The sequence below is a fragment of the Amblyomma maculatum genome, chromosome 9, assembly GCF_055883805.1.
Source record: "Amblyomma maculatum isolate TAMU_Amacu chromosome 9, ASM5588380v1, whole genome shotgun sequence".
Classification (NCBI taxonomy): domain Eukaryota; kingdom Metazoa; phylum Arthropoda; class Arachnida; order Ixodida; family Ixodidae; genus Amblyomma; species Amblyomma maculatum.
Window position 1 is genome coordinate 73,170,403 of NC_139352.1, and position 22,924 is coordinate 73,193,326.

A 22,924-nucleotide genomic window follows, 5' to 3' on the forward strand; every position below is an offset into this window, starting at 1 on the left:
ACGGACGGTGTTTTAAAAATTTTTGAAATATTTCGTATACAGATAACAAGCGTGGAACCTTGCGCGTTCAGATACTCGCTTTTAAACTAAGCTGCTTGCATATACATCCCTCGTGCGATCAATCATAGAGTACAACATAACATGCTGGTTCACTCACACAAAGAATTTAATTACCAAACTTTAAAGCATCCAACGCAAGGTCATAAGGTTTGTCTACATGTAGGTATCGCCGACTTGACTCTCTCTCCGAATTTCTTAGACAGGCTGGTCTTAGCCCTATTAGTACCCGAGCAAAAAATACAGGACTGAAGTTTGTTTACTTTCTTCTAACTGGATCCCTTAAAATTGATCACAATAGTTACATTTCACTCTCACCACAAAGAAACGATTGAACATGACATTCCAAACGTCTAGTCCAGCATCGCGCACACAGCGATACATTCGTGTTCTGTTTCTTTCCCCTGGCGGTCCACGAATGGAATAATTTAGCTGATGAAGTGGTTAATTGCTCATGAATAGAAAGTTTCAGTTCACGGCTGGCAACTGTTTCTTGAGGACCCTATATATGTCTAGCCCGATGTTTGTACAAATATTGTGAAACATGTGCCTTAAGGGTGACTGTATTGTACCATATTCTATTGTATTTCATTGTATCATATTGTATTGCATTGTATTGTATTGTATTGTATTGTATTGTATTGTATTGTATTGTATTGTATTGTATTGTATGGTATCGCATCCTTCTCTTCTTTCTATTTCTTGTTCCACACTGCCATATAGAATTGTGTAAAAAGTTAGCAAGTGTGGACTGTCAAAATTTGTCATTTTGTGCTTTCATTTTATACCCCAAACCTGCAACAACGTCCGCAAGGAGGTTAACAGTATGTATCAAATAAATAAAATATAAAATTAGAGGAGGGGGGGGGGGGAGGGCGCAAAGTTGAGTTACCCATCAATATACCCGGGATTAACCCCCTCCCATTATATGCCTCCGGTAACTCCATGTAGTATTGCTCTCTAAACAAAATAATAAGGTAATTACTCGATATTACTAAGCTAAATCTACCCTAGCTGCCAACCTGCAGTGTCATTACGTGCGCCTTCCTCCTCTAATCACGTCCCCACGTAGCATTGTCACATTTTCATTGCTTTCGATATAGCAATATCTAGAGGATCAACCATTTCGTGAGCAATGCTGCTTCCATTGGAATCCACCAATCAAAGCTGATGCAGCACATTGTCGCCATTTCTGCAGGTTTATCACCAGGAACCTCCCTTGCCACAATGTTATCATGTGCCTACCGACCACAATATAACCGGGAGCTGAAAGCTCCGCTTCAGTGCACAGTTGACAGGACTTTACTTCAAAGGAGGTGGCTGCGTTGGTCTCGAGCGGGAAAGGTATGTGAAATACTTCGCTTTCGTAGTGATATTCAGTAAAATTCACTGAATATATTTAGCATTTTTGTAATTTGACACACGCGCAAGAGCATTCCATATGACTGAACTGTCGCGCCTGTTAGGGAATCACAAGGCTCCCAAGCATATTTTATAGGTTAAATTCTCCCTCACTTCAAAAACCGTGACTGCAGAGAGTCAAATGCATTTAAGGGAATACATATTGTGTAATGTTGGTTTAATTATCTATTATCTGCATAAAGAAAACTTTGATGACTAATTAATTACTCCGATACTTTGCATAGAGCAAGCCTTTAGAAAAACGTTATGATCTTCAAAAGCGCATGTAGCATATAAAAACAAAACAAATTAGGATCCGTATTTCACCTCAAACTTTTTCGTTTCGGAAAGCGTTTATTTCTTTCGAATTGTAGAGATGTGACTTCCGTTACAGTCTCAATTCAGCAATGGCGGCTGTCTGCGGCGAATACCATGAACTACAAAGGCTATTGTGGCGTTCAAATGAAAAAAATTTGCAAGGCCTATTGCATTCATCTATCTAGGGGTGCGTTCAGATAAAAACGGGGGTCGAAGCACTATGACCATTTTTTTTTTTTCAGTGAAATTTATACGATGGGCAATGTGTCGACACAAAAGAATGAACGTTAGTTTTGCAAGATTCGCTGCAGTTTTCTCGGAAAAAAAAATCGCATACCACAAAAGTCGCAAATTTGGAGCCCTGCAGCTTGAGTGAAACTGTGTTGTGCAAAATGTTTTGTTCCATAAATAGATGACTAAAAATAATTTTTTTTTGCCGCCATAGTTCTTACAGGAAAGAGCGACACGCCGCAAAAAATAAATATTCAATGAAACCCTCTGGCGTGATGCAATAAGGAGTTACCACTGAAACATTCTATTTTTGTATTAGGAAGATTATATTCTTTATTTATGAAAAACGCGTATCTACAAACCAGTAAAAGTTTCCTCCGCACCGCTTTCAAATTCGGCCAAATTGCAAAAAGATAAACATTGAACATCACCTTCAATTTTTCTAAAATTGCACTCAACAATTCTAAAGAGTTCATAATTATTAGACACAATAATGCTTTGCAATATTTTGCCTATTATTACAAAAATAGGGAGGAGGAGGAGAAAAGGAGGGCGGAAGGCAGGGATGTTAACCAGAAAGAATGAATTCCGGTTGGCTACCCTGCACTGTATGGATGCGAGAGTTGGACTGTGAAGAAGGCTGACCGCTGAAGAATTGACGCGTTTGAATTGTGGTGCTGCCGGAGACTCTTGAGAGTTCCTTGAACGGCCAGAAGATCAAATCAGTCGATACTGTCGACCATAAACCCTGACTGCTCATTGGAGGGTCAAATTCTAAAGTTAAAGCTCAGCTACTTTGGTCATCTGATGAGAAGAGAGGAGTCGCTGGAGAAAGATATGATGTTGGGAAAGGTTGAGGGTCACCGGAGAAGGGGTAGGCAGCGAACGCGATGGTTAGATGGCATCCTCGAGGCGCTGCAGATGAAGTTACGATGTTAGGAAGATAGTGAGAGACCGTAAAGCGTGGCGTGATATGGTCCATAGGGTCACGAAGAGTCGGACACGACTGAACGACTCAACTGAACTGAACCCTACACTGGGGACGGGGAATAGGGGATTAAAGGGGGAGGGTAGAAGAGAAGAGGAGGTGCTAAAGTCACAGTCTGTCAATCAGGCTAGTCTCTCTTAAAAACCGAAGTGCCTTGTAGGCTTTGAGCGCAGATGACGTTTGCGGCCATTGTCCCAAGATCTTCCCTTAGCGTCCAGACGATCCAATGCAGTACGTAGCGTATGTCGTTCAGTTGAAAAAACAGGGCAATAACAAAAGAGGTGCTCAATGGTTTCATCAACGCCACATAATTAAATAAAAGTTAGCCTGAAAAAAGTTAGTTTGCCCTACTTTCTAGCAGGATTCGATGATGTACGTGATGCCGCTGAAACTTTCTATATTTGCAGGTCCAATACTACATTTCAGATAAAATTTGTAGATGTAGATTGGCTATCGCTTTCTCCACATCGTTTCAAAACCTGCCCAAGATGTAGAAACATCGAAAGTTAGACAATTTTGATCACAATTTAAAGGCAAACTACGTCTTAGATTTTTATCACGATTGCCGCGAACAATCTTCTGTACTTCATAAATATCAGACAGCAAAACGGTAGTGCATTATGTAGTTTAAGATATAACAAAAACTTAAATCCCGGTTCATGACCTTGGTTTATAGTATTGCTTATCGCTCGCTCTTATCAGGGGAAACTCTCAAAAGTTTTAAATAGTGCCTATGAATACATTACAGTGATCCAATACTCAGTGATCAAAGTCATGTGTGCACTTTTTCAGTTTGTTTTCCGCTATAACGTGTCACTAAAAGCTTGTTTAGCTGCTGCCGGCGGAAACCAGTGAAGAATCGGGCTGCTTTACACTTTTACTTGATCCAAGAGTCAGCCTTGGAAAATTTGTTTATTTTAAGGCCGTTCATTCAGTGAAATGTCCACATATGCCAGTGTGCTGGCCAGCAAGCAGGAATTAGGAGATAATAGACTTCACAAACTAACAGAACATGCTGGTAATGCAAGAATATATTAAAACCGAAAACGCGACAAGGCGGAAAAAGTCAAAAAGTAAGCTCCATCTACGAGAGAAATGTACAATAAAAGCATACATTACGTTAGTAGCAGTAATACATCGGAGTATAAACTAGACATGGAAAGTAAAGGTCGAGCAGGGAGTTCAGAAATAGGTATCACGCCAAAAATTCCGTGTGAGGTGATCGCCGACTTGGTGTTGCGAGCAAACGCGCACTCGACTCGGTAATTTGGCTCCAACGCTACAGTAAAAACCTATTCAGCCTCCTGTTTTCCACCGACTGTGATGTCGTCATTCACAGGGCTCTTAACGGACCACGCGCACACGTTCAGTGAAGGGCCGAGATGCGAGACTCCCGATCGCTGCGAAAGCCTCCCTCTTTTTAGTGCGTAGCACTACTAGCTGCAATCACGGATTTCGCCGATGTCTGTCCGAAGCCGCTCACTCTCTCTCTCTCTTCGTGAACTAGAAGTGTAGAAAGAGAAGGTGGCGACGCACTTGTCGCGCGGCTCAGCATTTAGGAGGCGGTGCGGTCGCACAACTGCAGCACAAGCCACTCTCTCCCTCTCTCTGTCCATCGTCGCTGCTTGAACTTGAGGAGGAGGAAGGGAAAGTGGCGAACGCATTACGCGACTTAACACTGAAGGGGCGGAGTGGCCGCATAGATGCACATAGTGAGAGAGTAAGACAGTGAGAGAGGGGCGTGTCAATTGTGGACGAGGCAGCCGTCACTGGGCAGCGTTGCACAAGCGTGTGTTACGCCGGAGTGAGCAGTCGTGTGTCGCTCGCGCGTCCTCAAATTCGACATCTCTCCCCTCGCATCAGTCACTCCTCTGCCTTCAAGGACAGCAGACGTGCACGCGTGGTACTCCGTTGACCTCGGCTCCGTGCCGCTCGTCACGTCGTGAAACAGCGCGTGCTTACCTCCACGCCTGAGCATTTGATTAACTATGCAAATCAGCGGTAAGTTTTTCATCACGCTCCAACTTGAGTGTGGAGCACTGAGCTAACACGTGCATCGCTAGCACACGCCTCGACTATAAAATTGTGGCGCTGGTCTGCGACACAAAGCCACCATGCTGCAAAACGTTTTGCTTGCAATAGTACATAAGAGCACATTGCGAAAAGCGACTTCAGAATATATTGTCGTTAATTTTAATAGGCTAGAAATGAAATACTGTACTCGTATTTAGAAACTCGACTGAATATCATTGCACCTCACAATGCAAAATTTACGGGCTGGACAAATAGTTATACCGCCACTTGCCTTTTATCATGAAATTACACAAAAAAGCCAATTTATTCTGTTTTAAGCTCTCATTAGTTCAGTTCCGTTTATTTCCCTCATGTACAATGGCTGAGAGAAAGGAAAAAGGTCACGCACGCGGCTTGACAAAGTTCCCATCTCCAGTGCGATTCGACTTGGCGATAACAGATAAAATAAAAACAGACAAGAAAATACATAAAAAAAAACAATTATGTGCAATCTCTTCATAACAGATCATCACCATAATCTCAGTACTGTTACACTAAGACCAAAGGGGGGCAGATTAATCCCATCACTTAAATACTTTGAATATTTTACGGTTTTGAGCGCTTCGCCGTGTTGGCTTCAAGTCTGCCGAAAATTTGAGCAAGCAAAACAAAGACGTCTCGTACATCGCTTTGACCGTCTTCCGAACACGGCGGCTACATCATCCTGCGATGACCTGACCCCTTTGCACTAGCCCTCCAATCCCACGACCGTGACTCGGATCGTCCAGAGAGAACTTGAGGCCCTAACTCCTGCACCGCTCCCGTCTCCGCTCCCCGACACCGTGGCCATGATACAAGCCGTTGTCCGCCAGGAACTTGCAAATGTCGGCTCTCCTCCAGCCCCGTGTCGCCCCAGCCACCATCGCACCCTGTTCCTTTAGTGGCTGCTGCAACCACCAGCCCAGCCTCCCCACGTCGCTAAGTTGGTCACAATCCTGCAGAGTGACGCACCTCAGATGAAAGGCCAATCTGTTTTATTTGCTGTCGCGCCGGCCACACTTCGCGTTATTGCCGTAGCCATGCCTTCCCCACCCTGTGTGTGATTATGTGCGTGTGAAAGTGTGTGACACCGATTCTCTTTTTTTCTCATTTATTTCCCCTTCCCCTCCCACACTCTGTCACCCTCAACCCTCATCAGGAGTAGCATGCTAGGCTTACCACCAGGCAGACATCTCCTGTTGTCATTAAAATATATATATCTCTCTCCCCACCCTTCGCCCCTATTACAACGCTGACCGTCGGTATTATTATGGACCTCGACGCTTTTCTGCCCAACCAGCCGAGCCCCATCCCGCCTATGATGGACCTGGACACATTCCTCCTCAACCGGATCAGCCTCGCACCGAAACCGACCCAACTGCTCGTCGCCCTAGTCGATCTCAATCTCCCCGCGATCGTCGATCCCGTTCACCGGTACCTCGTCGCCGCTCCTCCCCATCATACACCTGCATCTACTCGGGAAACTAACGAATGCAGCGCCCGGGAGTGACGCTGCATTACCGACACGGACTGCCAACTCGGCACTGACCGCCGCACCTAGACGTAACATCATTGATATTCTAGTGGATGGAGTCCCAATTTCTGCACTTATTGACACTGGCGCCCACATTTCTGTCCTAAGTTCATCGCTCCGCCGACGCCTCAAGAAAGTCCTGACACCCGCTACCTCACCTACCATTCCGTGTTGCGGATGGCAACACAGCTACTGTTATTGGTATGTGTACTGCACGAATTAGCACTGCCGGCCGCAACATCCCTGTGTTATTTACAGTCCTCACCAGTTGCCCTCAAGATGTTATATTAGGCCTCGACTTTTTAACTGCACACTCTGCTCTTATTGACTGTTCTTCTGGACTGCTTCATCTAGACCTGCCGCTCTGTCCTGACGAACAAGCTCATCAAACTTCAACGCTCCGTCTTCGCTCCGCTGCATTTACTCGTCTGCCACCTGAAGCCGCTGTGTATGTGCTCATGTCACCTTTTCCCTCCCTTCCTGATGGCGACTACGTTGTTTCCCCCTTAACCGACGTTACTCTGCAGCCTAGCATAGCTCTCCCACATAATATCGTGCACGTAGCCAATAATCACACTTATATTCCCGTCCTGGACTTCAGCTGTTTTGTACAAGGTCTTCCTGAGGGTATTTCGCTCGCCGAACTGACCCCACTGTCTGACTTTAATGTGTCTGCACTTTTACCTGACACTACTGCTGGAGGATCGACACAACCTGCAGAGTCCCCGCCTACAGAGGCCCGCATATCAGGAATGGTAGCTCCTGACTTGTGTCCTGATCGTTCTCAAGTACTTACGCGCCTTCTGACTTCGTACAGTGACATATTTGATTTTGGTAACCGACGCTTGGGACAAACATCCCTCGTTGCTCATCGCATCGATACAGGAGACGCCAGACCAATTCACAGAAGACCTTAACGAGTCGCCATTTCTGAACGTCGCGTCATACAAGAAGTAGACAAGATGTTGGTAAGAAATATTATTGAGCCTTCGATCAGTCCTGGGCGTCACCTGTAGTGCTTGTTAAAAAGAAGGACGCTTACCCCCTTCCCAGGATAGATGATGCCCTCGACTGCTTGCACGGTGCCAGTTATTTCTCTTCGATTGATCTTCGTTCCGGTTATTAGCAGATCGCGGTCGACGAACGGGACCGAGAGAAGACCGTCTTCGTCACACCCGATGGCCTGTACCAATTTAAGGTGTTGCCTTTTGGCCTGTGTAATGCGCCTGCTACATTAGAGCGCATGATGGACTCTCTTTTACGTGGTTTCAAATGGACGACGTGCTTATGTTATCTCGATGACGTCATTGTCTTTTCTTCGAACTTCGAGAGCCATCTTCACCGCCTTGATGCCATTCTTGGAGTCTTCCGAAGAGCTGGCCTTCAGCTGAATTCAAAGAAGTGTAGCTTCGGCCGACGTGAACTCAAAGTGCTCGGACACCTGGTCGATGCCCACGGCGTTCAACCCGACCTCGACAAAATTCGCGCTGTAAGTGAATTTCCTACACCCCACTGTACCAGTGACGTTCGTAGTTTTCTTGGCATTTACTCGTATTTTCAGCGGTTTGTCCCCAACTTTGCGGACACGGCTCGTCCACTCACACTTGTTCTGAAGAACGACGTTCCGTTCTGCTGAGGCCAAGAACAATCTCAAGCCTTTTCTGCGCTCATCGCAGCCCTCACCAACTCACCCGTGCTGGCACACGTCAACCCCTCAGCACGAACGGCGGCACGCACCGACTCCAGTGGCCACGGTATTGGCACCATTCTCGCCCAACAGCAGACGGGCCGCACTCGCGTCATTGCTTATGCCAGTTGCCTCCTTTCAGCGGCTGAGCGGAATTATTCGATCACAGAACGTGAGTGTTTAGCCCTCGTGTGGGCCATTACAAAATTTCACCCTTACTTGTTTGACCGCCCGTTCTCCGTCATCACCGACCACCAAGCCTTATGTTGGCTTTCTACGCTGAAGGACCCTACTGGTCGTCTGGGGCGTTGGGCGCTGCGTCTTCAGGAATACTTTTTCTGTCGTTCACAAGTCCGACCGGCTACACACTGATGCCGATTGCCTGTCCCGCAACCCGGTAGATCCGCCGCCTGAAAGCGAGTGTGACGATGATACCTGTGTTGTCCATCTCTGACCTTTTAAACATTCGTCATGAGCAGCGTTTAGATCCCAAGCTTTGCGCCATTATCAACCGCCTCAGCACTGATCACCCTGACGCCACTCTTGCTTTGTTTGTGCTCCACAACGGCACTTTATATCGGCGAAATATGCGACCAGATAGATGGTACTGAGCTTCTGCTCGTAGTACCCGAACACCTGCGTGCCACCGTTCTTCAGGAGCTGCAGGACGCGTCCACAGCGGGTCATCTTGGCGTATCTCGTACTTACGACAGCGTCCGCCGGCGCTTCTTTTGGCCAGGCCTCTACCGCTCTGTTCGTCGTTACGTGGCTTCTTGTGAAAGGTGCCAGCGGCGGAAGAAGCTCTCGGTTGTGCCTGCTGGATACCTACAGCCGATCGACATCCCAATAGACCCATTTTACCGAGTTGGCCTTGATCTCCTCGGGCCTTTTCCTCTATCTGCTTCGGGGAATAAATGGATTGCGGTGGCTACGGACTATACCACGCGCTATGCCGTTACACGAGCGATACCCACCAGCTGTGCAACTGACGTGGCTGCGTTTCTCCTCCACGACGTTATCTTGCTCCACGGTGCTCCACGCCAGCTACTCACTGACCGTGGCCGTTGCTTTCTTGCTCGAGTAGTCGAAGTAATTCTCCGATACTGCTCCATTAAGCACTACTTCACCACCGCTTACCGCAAACGAACGGCCTCACCGAACACCTCAATCGCACACTCACGGACATGCTGTCAATGTATGTATCGGCTGATCACCGTGACTGGGATATTACTTTACCGTTTGTTACGTTTGCGTATAATTCATCCCTTCACGATACAATGGGCTACTCGCCCTTCTATTTTCTGTTCGGCCGTGACCCCTCTCTTCCGTTTGACAGCGTACTGCCTCACACCACTGATACCAGCTCCTATGTTCGTGACGCCATATCCTGAGCTGACGCCGCCCGTGTTGTTGCTCGCCGCCGACTAACTCCTTCCCAGAACTCCCAAAAACGGCGCCATGATTCTCGACATCGCGATGTCCACTACTCTCCGGACTCGCTCGTCTTACTCTGGACTCCCGCTCGTAGAATTGGACTCTGTGAGAAGCTCTTGCCGCGGTACACAGGCCCCTACCGTGTTTTACGGCCAGTCACTTCTGTGACATACGAAGTCAGCCCTGCGCACCCACGCCAACAGTTCGATATGCCACGTTCCGAAATCGTTCATGTCGCTCGCATAAAGCCCTACCACTCCAGATTTAGTTCCTCGACGTAGTACACACCAAGACGGTGCTTTTCGTGGCGGGGTAATGTTACGTATATGCCACCGAAGAGGACGACGATAGAAAATAGAGTGAGAGACGACGAAGCTGAAGAAACCGTTGGGACTTGCCTGAACACTTGCTGTGTTCTGCTCTGCTACGCTGTGAACACTTGCCCATCACCTGCTGTGGTTTCCTGTGCTAGCCTTCTGCCCCGTATCATTATTATAACGGCACTAATTACTCATTAGCGTCCACACAGGATCATGCACACAGACAGAATAGATTATTGGGCCAGGTCAAGGATCTCTCCGCGGCACAGATGTATCAGGCTGGACAAGGGAAAAGTTATAAATGAAATGTGCTTAATAACAACTAACACTGAGTTTGAGAAAAATACGATAATGAAAACGCCAGAGAGAAATCGGAGAGTACTAGGGGAAGAAATGTCGGCCGTCACCCATATCGGCCGCAGCCAGGAGACGACTCGACCGTTATACGGCGTTTGTTGAGGTTGTGGAACATTTCAGTAGCGTTTGGCGTGATGTGGCCAGTTAGGGATTTGCTCAGCTGCCGCCATATTGTACCATCGCGAACGCATTAATATCACCTACCGCCAAACTCTGCCGGCCACTACTACATCGCTCTTCCGTTGAAGTGCCCGACGTAAGGTGAGGTTGTCGTATATCCGCTTCAACATCCTGCACCTTCATACTGGCAAAGATAGACGCCGCACAAAAGGCTGTATATCATTTTGGCCCCGGGGAGTTTTCCGCGGAAATTTGATTTCGCAAAGCATGTGAGGGTTTAAGAAAGCATACTGATATACGGAGCACAAAGCGAGCCTTCTTGTGAATGAAGTCTGTAGAGCTAAGTAGACTCCAAGTGTTGCAGCCAGCAGAGGGCGCTGCGTAAGAGACCGCACGTTCTACATCAAAGGGCGAATATGTGCCCAGGCTGCCAGAATATTGAAAAATTATGGGCACCCCGAACAAGACAAATGCCTCGTCTGGACACCGGGACATCAAGGCGTGGAAGGGAACGAGTGCGCCCATGCCGCTGCCCGAGCTCTCCTCCCCCGGGACTCGACCCCTCCATCCTCCACACCGCCCTATCCCGGCCCTCTGGCGACGTATGCGGAGAGGTTACAGCACTGCAGACTCTCTCGCAGAAAATATCCACCCCCAGCCAAGGGGCTCTCCAAAGCGGAGGAAGTTAGATGGCGACGCCTACAGACAGGTACATATAACACACCAGCCCGTTTAAACACAATACACCCCGGGTTCTGCGACCCCAAATGCAAATATTGCGGGGAAAAGGCAGGCCTGCACCACATGGTGTGGACCTGCCCACACAATCCTCCAGATGATCCGAATGCAGTGCCAACAATTGAGGGGTGGGAGGCTGTCCTATCCAGCTCTGGACTAGAGGCCCAACGGGCCCTCGTGACACGTGCGCGGGTAGCAACGGCAGCCGCTGGATTCCCGGACTAGGGACCCCACCTACACATCCCCCTCCCTTAAATATACTTAATAAAGTTTTTCACTCATTGTGCTGATCCGTTGCGAACCGCCAAAAGATCTGTGGGTATCGGCTTCACACTGAAGCACGCACACACGCACGCACGTACGCACTCACACAGAGAGGTAGAGAGAGAGGGAGAAAACATGACTTCTTCGCTGAAGTGGGCGCCGCCTCAACCGCGTACGGGCGAGGTTTGTGCCGAGAAAGCGGTGCAGCACTGATTGCAACAAGCGCCAGTGTTAAGCTGCCGCCCGGCGATGCACGGCTACAAGGAACATAAGGCTGTAATTTTCGCTCTTGCAGGGAGAAAAAGAAAGCCAGCATGGGCGGGCGTTTCCACATAGCGACAGCGCTGCTCTCCCTGCTGATGAACGCAGCGTCTTTGGAGATTGACACTGCAGATGGCGGATACAAGAACCTACTGATTTCTATCCACAAGGACGTACCGTACAACGAGTCTATCGTCACAAACATTAAGGTAGAGAATGCAGGATTTCCCTTTCACTTTTCTGCCTCAGTTGCTGATGTCAAAGTGCCGGGCATTTCGTTGGATTTATTGAGGGAGTATCAAATGATTTGTATGATTGTAATGAAGGGACGTACAAGGATCAGTGTAACAAACTATATGAGAATTATTTAATTTCTGTGTAACGCAGTTGGTATCGATATGTAGCAATAGAAAAAGCCACGTTCATAGTGCTGCTCTTGAAAACTGTGCCGAAGAGTGGACGCTCTTTTGTCACTGGCATCCGCTGCCATATAATCCACAGAGAGCGCGGTGAAACCACTAAGAATAACCAACTAGGCCCAATTCTCGCCATTTTTCCACAGAGACCCTTCCTCAATAGACTTTCGCTCTCAGGAAACTGAAATGCTTGGGATGATATTCTTTCGCGAGCTTCTTGTTTCATAGCTTTCGCAATGAGCTGAGTACGAGTCATCAGTGTACGTTGGTATACTGAACTCGTGTGTCTTCCAACAGGCATGCGGAACGATAGAGCTAGGCGTTATCATATGCAGGAGCTCTTGCGGTCTTCGTCCGAGTTCCTGCACCATGCTACCAATGGGCGGGTGTACTTCAAGCACGTGATCATTCACTTTCCCAACACGTGGCCCAAGAGGACCAGTGCAAGACCCGTGTCTTCGAGCTCCTTCGACAAGAGTGACGTTCGTGTTGAAATCCCTGGGTCCTCTCTCGAGGACCGGCCCTTCACGAAGCAGCTGAGGCCCTGCGGCCAGCCAGGAGACTTTATACAAATCCCTCCCGCATTCTTTGCCGAACTTAAGGCATCGACTGTCACGAAGTACATCAATCCAGGTAAGATAATGAGTCAGTATCCGGCTGCAACGTGTCTATGCATAAGCACATATATACTGAATATTTCGGCTTCGCACTGAACTGATAGCTGTCGCTGAGTCTTTGGCAAGCACAACACAGATATTATATACCTTATAAGAGCCACCAGATACACCAACGGCAACATGGCTCGATAAGTGTTCAGTGTAGAAATGGCGCCTTGCCCCCCCCCCCCTCCCCCTCCTCCAGACCTTAATACTCTCCTGTGCATTGTTGTTGTTTGCTGTATGTGAGTTCAGTATAACGATCAGGACGACAGTTGAGATCAATAGAACACAGAAAGGAGGGTTAACTCATTCACTTATTCTGAGGCGTCTCACTCAATTTAAAGGATGTAGGCCTCGAAGTTTTCATGATATGAGGCACCTTATAGTCTAACACTCGACACCAACGAAGACCATACTTGTACAACTTTATTTTATGTGTTGTTTACTTGGACTCAAACAACTGGTGGTGAAACAGTGTGATGGGATATACGGCGTGATACGCATCATCTCGGTTGGTTTGTTCGATGAGATGAATTCGGTGCCTGATGTTGAGACCCAAAACATTTTGACCAAACCATTGCTTTTTAACTCCATGTGTTTAGCCCGCCCCTCAGTAGAGCTGTCACCCGAGGGCGCTTGAGGTACCTAAAAGTATATATAAAAGGAGGCCAGCAGGTCCTAGTAAATGAAGAATAATTTATATCTTGATTTATATTTGTATATTTAATGCTATCTAGTATTTCGCCTGCAATGCACAGCTAAATATTTTTGTTCTCACGTACAACTTTCTGGTGCCAATATAGAAACAAGTTATAGCAAGAGAAATCAGGTTTTTATTTTCCTATTTTACAGCTAGTAATTTCGAATTACACACAGATCCACAAAACGAAATGATAGTTAACAGAAAGACCGGTCACGAATTACTTATTGTCTCGTTTATCAGGATGGCGTTGGGGTGAAACTACCCCCACTACCCACAGCCACAACAACAGCGTGCTATGTTGAAGTTATTACAGCACACAATCAGAGGGAGTATATGTCTTTGCTTGGTATCTCAATTAATTAACCTCGAACTTGGAAAGCAGCTGCATGCTAAGTAAGAAAACAAACGTTATCTCTTTATCTGAAATGATACGCAAAAAATTGCTTGCGTCAGAATTTTTATAAAGTTTATAAAACGTCTTACATCACATAGTGGTCCACTAGTGAAGGTATACCCCGGCGCTTGGTGTCCTGACTCGACGCAGCGTATTGCAGTTCCTCGCAATCTGCACCGCTGGAAGTGCCGGGTGCCTCTCAAAAAATAAAACTCAACGTTACGTTTTGTTCGAGCATGAAGCGTAGTACAAAAACTGAGATGCAAAAATAATAAAATAGTGTTATGGATTGACCGCCCCGCCGTGGTGGCGCAGTAGTTATGGCGCTCGACTACTGTTCCCAAGGATGCGGGTTCGAATCCCGGCATCGGCGGCCGTTTTTCCATGGAGGCGAAAAGCATGTCAAGAATGAAAAGATCATGCATGATGATTCAACTAAGAAACTTTAAGCGTGCATATCTATTAGTTAAATGAAAACTTGGAAGAGGTGCTCCAAAGGTGTCAAAATTCACGGAAAGGAAAGCCAATATTTGATTATGCTAATTGATAAAATTCAGAGAACGCGACTGAACAATTTCCTGATTGAAATAATTTGAAAAAGCGGGGCTTGAAAAGAGTCACTACGCTCAGCATGAAAAGTCAATATTTTATGGGACTGCATAAGAAAACTTAGAGTGTAAGTTATTTGAAGAAAGGAGCTCAAAGGCATTCAGATGCTGAAAATGAAAAGGCAATTTTGTAGCGCCAATTAAAATTGAGTAACTGATCAAATAAATAATTAAAGAAATGAAAAACTAGCAAAACGAGGGTTGAGAGGTGTCAAATTGCTGATAATGAAACGCCTCTGCTTGATGATGTCAGTTAAGAAAAGTTACAGTGTGCAGATGATCAAATATTTACTTGATAAAAGAGGGCTAGATTCTCAGAATGTAAAAGAAATGCTTGATGACGTTAATTAACAAAATATATAGTGCTTAGTTGACCAAATCATAAAATGAAAAAAAAAAATTAAGCATGCGTTGAAATGGAAAGCCGCTTGCTGATGCTAAGTACCAGTGCAGAATTTTTTTATTAAATAAACATCGTTCGTGTGTGTTTGGGAAACGCTATCGCGTCATATTCATCAGCGGATCTTAAGCATGCCCTAATAATAATAATAATAATAATAATAATAATAATAATAATAATAATAATAATAATAATAATAATAATAATAATAATAATAATAATAATAATAATAATAATAATAATAATAATAATAATAATAATAATTGATTCACAGGAAGATAAAGGCGCAGTATCTGTCACACTTGCCAAGCTCCTTGAAATGCAGCGTAGTACAGCAAAAAAAAAAAAACGTTCCTCACCTCGTCTTTGTCACACGCCGTAGTAGATCCGCGTCTAAAAACAAGAAAAACTTAAACATATACGGTATGTGCTAATAACAGCATGCCCTGACAATATCTCTGGACACACGGCTTTTTTTGTGTGTGTTTCACTGCCATCAAAATGCAGCCACCACAGCAAGGTCGAGTCAATGAGCCACCATGACCGGTAGATAACAAAAAGAAATTTGGTTTTATTGCTGATGGTCCCGCAAGTTGTAGTTGGTTGCGGATTCATTGCATGGAAAATGTTTTCAAAACATATACGGTATGCGCTCAATAACAGCATGCCCTGACAATCTCTCGACACACGGCTTTTTTTTTTTTTGTTTTACTGCCATCAAAATGCAGCCACCACGGCAAGGTCGAGTCAATGAGCCACCATGACCGGTAGATAACAAAAAGGAATTTGGTTTTATTGCTGATGGTCCCGCAAGTTGAAGTTGGTTGCGGATTCATTGCATGGAAAATATTTTCAACCGTGATTAATTCACTGCAGCCCAAAGAGTGATTAGCGTCTGAAGTGCCCGAGATTAAAAATACCCCTGAATATACAGAGTTCGGAGGCAAGAGAGGCTACGAAAAAAATGAGACGCATTGTCATCGGTTGGTTATTCTTATCGTTGACACCTTTATTCCTTCCTTTTTCGTGTTGTAACTTATCGCAGTTAGTTAAAGGGCTGCATACTAGGTGTGGCTCTCTCCGACACCGCCTAAATGTTTTCTGTTTTACGCATTTGAAAGTCAATTGAAAGTCAGTTGAAAGTCAATCGACGATTTCGTGATCTTTTGTTTTCAGCGTACGTCTTCGTGCACGAATGGGCTCACTACCGGTATGGTGTATTCGACGAGTACGGTAGTCAAAACGACGACGCCTATCCTTTAACTTACTGTGATGATGGCAGGGTGAGTATTTTTGTTTTCACAATCAACGTAATATGACACAAATAGCGTTCGAAAAACCAATGTTACAAAGATATTTTAAAGTGGCTTTTTTCACTCAGTCTCAGTTCTTATAGCAACGAGAGCTAAGCTAGCAATTAGCCATGTGGTTAATCAAAATGTGAGCACTCTTGATGGTCTGTAAGCTAATGGGGTCACATACGGAGTGAAATTTAGGTATACTGCACTGCTCATAAAAATATAACTATTCTGTGTTTAAAGTAAAGGAGAAAAGGCGCCATTGGAGCCATAAGCAAATCACTGTTCAGAACACATAAGCACTCCAAACGCTGTTTTGCCTAGACGGAGTGGTCACAGGTGATGCAACAGTTTCGTCCAGGAATAAATAAAATATCAAATGACTTCTCTCATACGGCTTCGCATAATGTGTATGTCCACGCTGCGTTCCGAAATGCTTTGGAGTTCTCGTCTCCTCATTCACGTGAGAAAGTAAAAATTGAACACAAGTTTTTTATACCGCTACTCAGCACAATTGAAGTGCCATGCAGATAAATGCAAGAGGGACTTACTCTTTATTTATTTGTTAATTTTATTTCAGGTCAGGCTGAATTCTTGCTCGCAGAAAATTCGCTTTACAGCTACAACGGCCAGTGGTGAAAAATGCCAGATAAAATCAAACTGCCAATTCACCGAGACCTGCACGGTGAACATTCATGGGCCCAGACGGAGCGTGATCGAGTCCTCCATCATGTTCATGCCATACCAGAGCAACGTATGTATCTGTGCTACAGACAACCTCTTAAAATGAGTCGTTATGCGTTCAAAATTTTTAAATACTCCTGAGATAATATTCTTGCTCTAATTTACTTCCCAATCTATGCATATTGATTTCTCACTTAGCCAAGTAGAGAACCGGTGCACATTTACGCACTGCACTTCAGAACTGTTCACACAAAAGCGATCGAATGCTCATCTAAGACCCAAAGAAGGGAAAGTTTAGAGGAATGAAAAAAGCCCTTCTTTCTTGGTACGATAGCACCAAATGGAGGATGCGCCTGCTTCAAGGCATGAGAAATCAAATTTGATATTGCCTTCAGCGCCTCCTAAAACGTGCGTGCACCTTACACGAGCGTCAGCTTATATCCGCAGAGTCTTCGTTAAGCATTGCACTATTACGGTTGCTAAAAGCTGTCTACTCCATCCGCTGTCTTTAATATTGCAGACAAATTAGCTTAATTAACAAAACGAGGAGCATGTACGCCAGCTTGTTATTTTTCATTTCGCTTTGGGTTCAAAGTTAACCCTACTGAAAAAAATTGTATGAGGCAATAACCTCACATTTTCTCAAACAGTATCACTGAATTCACGTAACAAATCGCATACATGTCGCAGATAATTTGCGTAAGATCCCATAGCTTCCTGTACATTAATATAAAATATGGAAGATATTTCATGATAATGATGTGCACCGTATGAGAGTATGTGATTTGATGAGATTGTGTGAGGTTATTGCCCTGTAGAACTTTTCGTTTTTCAGTGGGAAATGTTTCAAGTTCAGAATTCAGGCGATAATCGGAGAAATCAAGGACAGAGTGCCTAAGTGATAGCGCGGCGCAAAAGTTTGGGACCTCTTAAAGACCCCGAAGAGTAAAATGCGATAACGGTTCTTTTATGCGAAGCATATTGCTGAAGGTAAACCACAGCCCTTCGTGACGGTTACACGCCGTGCAAATGTGGAATGCTACGTCACACCACGTGATACGCTGACATCACGACAGAGGAGAGACGGGGGACCGGCTCGCGCCGTCGGCTGCGGTTGCACGCCGTGCGGACCACGTGGTATGGTGACGTCACACCACGTGATATGCTTACGTCACGACAGAGGAGAGCTTTTGCTTTGCATACATATTCGCGTAGTGGCAATCGAGTATCGTTGGCCTGGGGGACGACATGTTCGTTGTGCGTGTCGGTAACACAGTTAGATTAGAGATGAACGAGTCATGTTATTACCTAGTTTTATGCGATGGGAAAACATTGTGCATTCCAAGTTTAAACCGTGTAAAAGCACGTGTAACCAAGGAAAGAAAAGTTTAGCCAAGTTTAACCATGGAAAGCCGAGTTTAGCAATCAATATGCTTCGCATCTGACCAGGCTTAACCAAGCTAAGCCTCAGCCATTTGAGATCCTTGGATGCCTTGCACACATACACAAGTAGTAATGCAGTATAAACGTTTGGGACAGCTTAAAGCCCCCGAAGAAATGAATGTGATAGCGGATTACTTTGTATGCGTTGCGCACAAGTACAAGACGGTAAAGCCGAAGACGTGCATACAATCCACAACCCGAGACAGTAGAAATTAACTGCAAAAGGTGACCAGTTGTAACATTTGATGATCGAGCAGTTTCATATGAACTTATGACCCTATATTATAGCTTTTTTTACTTGCTGATTTGTGAAGTGATTAGTACAACCTTGTGATTATCGTAAAAGGAAGAGCTGACATGTGCTCATTGCATTCATTTCCATCGCTCAAATAGCGCTCGCCTTGAGAGTGATCAGAGTTCACACATGTACGTTACGTGTTCAGAACTCAAGCCAGTATGAGATTAGATTGGTAAATTCAAGCAGCACATATTCAAATTTACCCCGAAAATATACCTTGGATAAATTTCGCCAATGTGATTTTGTTCGCAATTTGAGCGCATTCAAATTTTGGTGATGCATTGTTGAGCAGCATTCGACTATCCTATAAGAAGTTTTATGGAAAGTTGACTGTTAACCAGGAAATAAAAAAAAAACATATCACTCTGATCTGGAATTGTCCTGAAACAAATTTCCCAAAATAGATAGCGCTGCTGTAAAGTGCGCGTCTACTTTAAGTACAACTTTAAATCGAAAAATTTGCATTGAAATAATGGCTGCCTTGCATGCAGCGCGTAAGATATATGTAGTTTTGCTTCCTCGATTAAGCAGTGATTGATAGTGTGATTGGTTGACTGATTTATTAGTAGTATATCATTTCACAAGTTTGGAGACTGGAAACTAGAGTTCTTTTGTCCAGTCAAGGCAGCAGGGGCAAAACAAGTAATCCCTATAACATGTATTTTTGTCGAACGATATTTCAAACAATTATGTCACTAACAGGAGCGATAGTTCTTCATTATTTTGGGATGCGCCCCCCCCCCCCCCCTAGAAATATTACGGATGTTTACCCGACATAAGCCCATTCATAACTAGTGAAAGCACTTGCCGCGATAGCTGAGACGCTCGGCTGTTGAACCCAGGTTTGAATACGAGTTCAAACTCAGAAGGTTGCAATCCGCTGCGACGTTTTCATTTTAGTGTGAAAGCACTACGAGAGGTCAGTCACTGGTGAGTCACAGACTCCATCACTAGCTCACTGTTGGCTGGAAAACTTGAAACACCCGTCGGGGAGACTCGTGCGTTACAATTCCGCTATACCGGACTTAGTTTGAAGCACCCTCGAGAGGCCCCGTGGCTGTGATCTCACGAAACAGCTTAGCCAATCAGAGCGACGACACAAACAAGATTGGACGCGATTCGTGGTCGGTGGTGGTACGCGCACGTATGAATGCCTTTGCACTAATGTAGGCGGATGCTACGTTTTTTTTTTATTATTTTTCGCAGCGCAGATACATCTTGCGCATGTTTTACTGAGGACACCATATTAATTATTTTCCAGATCAGCCAGTTTTGCGACTCCAACCCGGGAAGTCGTCTGCACAACCGGTTCGCCCCCAACAAGCAGAATAGGATGTGCAACGGAAGGTCCACATGGGATGTCATTAGCGAAAACGAAGACTTCCAGAAGTATGCTTTTTTCTACGATCTGCCTAGAAAACCAGAATGACGCGTTTTGAATACGTGTGTAGTTATCTTTTACCGTGTATGCAATCATTAACTTCAATTTTTGTATCACTTCATCTACGACAAAAAACAACTGTTCGGCGATCATTCAGATGAACGAAAACTCACAGAGACACATATTTACATTATTTATTTTCAATCGTTGACAGTTGTTGATCGCTTTACTTTGAGGTTTATGTCAATGTTTCATGGCACTGTTTGCTTACCCGTCTGCGCGCGCATAAGCAGATATATTCGGGTCATCCGTCTAGATGGTAGATGTTTCTTTAAAATTATCTAAAATTGACGTACGCCCGGGCACGACGGATATACACCGAAACGTATGACACTTCTGGTCCAGTGAAGTAACAATGTTCGTCAAGCCAATAAGTATTACTTCAGCGGTTGTCGTCACTTCTTTTTAGTCAAGTGGTTCAATTTTACGACAGACGGTAGGTTTTTGCGTTCAGCCTTTTAATGCTCGCGAGTTAAGTTGTTCCGCGGGTAGAAACATTTGTCATTGAAAGATATCCCTAGTGAAAAAAGTCGTATGAGTCACAATAACCTCATGCAAATTTCTCGTACTAAACTCATACAAATGTCATACAATCTCCTGTATTTCTCATACGTTGAATGAGATTTGTATGATATGATATGAGATTTGTATGCGTTTAGTATGCGTTTAGTAGGAGAATTTGTATGAGGGTATTATGACTCATAGAGGTTTTTTCACTGGGGATACCACTATGCTGGCCTTCAGGATGCCCATTCATAAAATAAAGACACGGTGAAAGCGTTAATTCAAAGAGACAGCACCTTCTTAGCGCTGAATGCATTGTTATGGTACAGCACAGTTATTTCAAAAGAGATGGTCGCGAGATCCCTGCAAGGTAACATCATTATGCGTCTACCTTACGTGAAATACATGTTAACCAATGCAATGTTTCAAGCGCTGGTTGCGCTTTAAGAAATAATTTCCATATTATTACATGCCCTCTCAAAGGCCGATATCTTATTTATTTTCATTGATTACTTGCACAATTAAACATACTGTTGTATTTAGTTAGATACATGAATAATACTGTAAAACCGGAATTGAAAACAACGCCCATGCGTGTTTGCCTTCACGCATGCAGGGTTTCGAGATCCGACATGTCCAAGAGGATCCAGGTCTCCTTCGACGAGACCCAGCAAAAAGAAGTCCTGCCTCAACGGGTTGTGTTAGTCCTTGACGTCTCTCAGAGCATGACCGTAAGTTTGAATTTTTTTTTAAATCTTGAATTTATTTGGTTTATTCTGGTTACAGAAACAGAAGCAAAGGCAAAATGTCAGAAGCCTGACAAAGGCCTTTGCTCCGTATGCAGTTCGGGCACGCAAGGATCACACTCGTGCATAACCACAATTGCAAGCAGTACTTACTTTCATTCAAATATACAATGCACATGTTTATTTAATACATTAGGGATAATTTTGAATATTTGGAAATAAATAAAAACCTACGAGAATGCATGTCAGGAAATGTTCTCTGACAAGAAAAAAAAAATTACAAGGGTTCAACGCTGAACCAAATATTGAGCAAAAAGGGTTCTTCTTTTTTTTTTTTCTTCTTCCTCAGCCCACATATAAAGCCCCGCTTTAACTAACCCATACGAACGTGCCTTAGTGGCCCATAGGGGTAACGTGAGTGCCAGGGTCCTAGCAGGCTGATTCTGACATAACCGTTCCATGTGAAACGAGATACCCAAGTTGGCAGCTCCTGCCAGCCCATGTGTCACGTGGGGTGTGACGTCACAGCGTCACGTGGGTAAGACGTAACAGCGGCCGGGTCACGCGAAGGCTTGAAAGTGGAAGTAATATTGCGTTCGAAATTAAAAATATACAAGAAAAAAATAACTGCAAAGTGCATGACTGAATATGGATATCGGTTAGCAATATCACTGACAGTGAGCACAGTATATAATGATGCAATGAAGATATAATACAGACGTATAATTATGCCTTCACGTTTTTGTGGAAACAAAGGGTAGAAGAAACAACACTAAAACACCATATAGGTGAGCAAAACACCGGAAAGCAAATAAGATGGGCTCAATATTTTCTCGCAGTATTCAATTCTTGAGCAGCTTTTTGGGAATTGACTTCTTAAAATCTAGCAGGGTTTCAGTGCGAATTAGCAAACAAGGAATTTGATACGGTATGTGTTGCCTCACATAATTTGTCCTCACTATGGACATCTTCCTACGATGTGTTCAGAATCAAAGAAACCCATTTAATGCACCACTATAGTATTCACTACCGCACCTTCCATGGGAAAGTGAGTCCTGGTGACGTTATATCGCCTTCACTCGACACGATATACATTTGCGCGATCGATCTTTTTAGTCCTTCAGCACAGAGGTCCCATCCACCAAATTCGGCATTGTCTGTCTGGTACATGCAGGTGGCAGCTGGCAGGCAGCTAACATTGGCCGTGCCCGCCTATTACGATTAAGCTTGTCCGGTCATTGCAACAAATACATCGGTCATTTAGCTCGTTCAATAAGACCCCTCAGATCCCCCTCACTAGCATAACTCTGGCAGGTGGTTATTGATAGGTGATTACTGGCTAAACTATAAGGTAGCATTGCACCACGTATAGTTGGCATCAAAGAACAGGGGGCCGCTCTGAAGAGTAGAAGACGAGAGCAGATTGTAACGGTATGATGTCTTGTGTCTGAGTTGCCGATACCGACCGCGAAAGCAGCAGTCGTTTCGTTTCAACAGATTTGGTTTTAAGCAGGTAATTTCCTTTTACTCGGTTTTTTTTTTTCACATTTGCGTGAGAGCAAGGCAGG

General features: G+C 44.8%; 1 protein-coding gene across 1 annotated transcript in view; it reads left to right on the forward strand.

Moving 5' to 3' along the window:
* The first annotated feature begins 1,348 nt into the window (after positions 1-1,348).
* Positions 1,349-22,924, forward strand: part of LOC146179420 (calcium-activated chloride channel regulator 2-like) — a 32,400-nt gene continuing 10,824 nt past the window's right edge. The window contains exons 1-7 of the mRNA XM_084579056.1: positions 1,349-1,401; positions 11,797-11,971; positions 12,514-12,811; positions 16,119-16,225; positions 16,821-16,994; positions 19,927-20,054; positions 21,227-21,341. Coding sequence (XP_084435182.1) covers positions 11,816-11,971; positions 12,514-12,811; positions 16,119-16,225; positions 16,821-16,994; positions 19,927-20,054; positions 21,227-21,341 — 978 coding nt within the window. The 5' untranslated portion in view covers positions 1,349-1,401; positions 11,797-11,815. The remainder of the gene's footprint in view (positions 1,402-11,796; positions 11,972-12,513; positions 12,812-16,118; positions 16,226-16,820; positions 16,995-19,926; positions 20,055-21,226; positions 21,342-22,924) is intronic.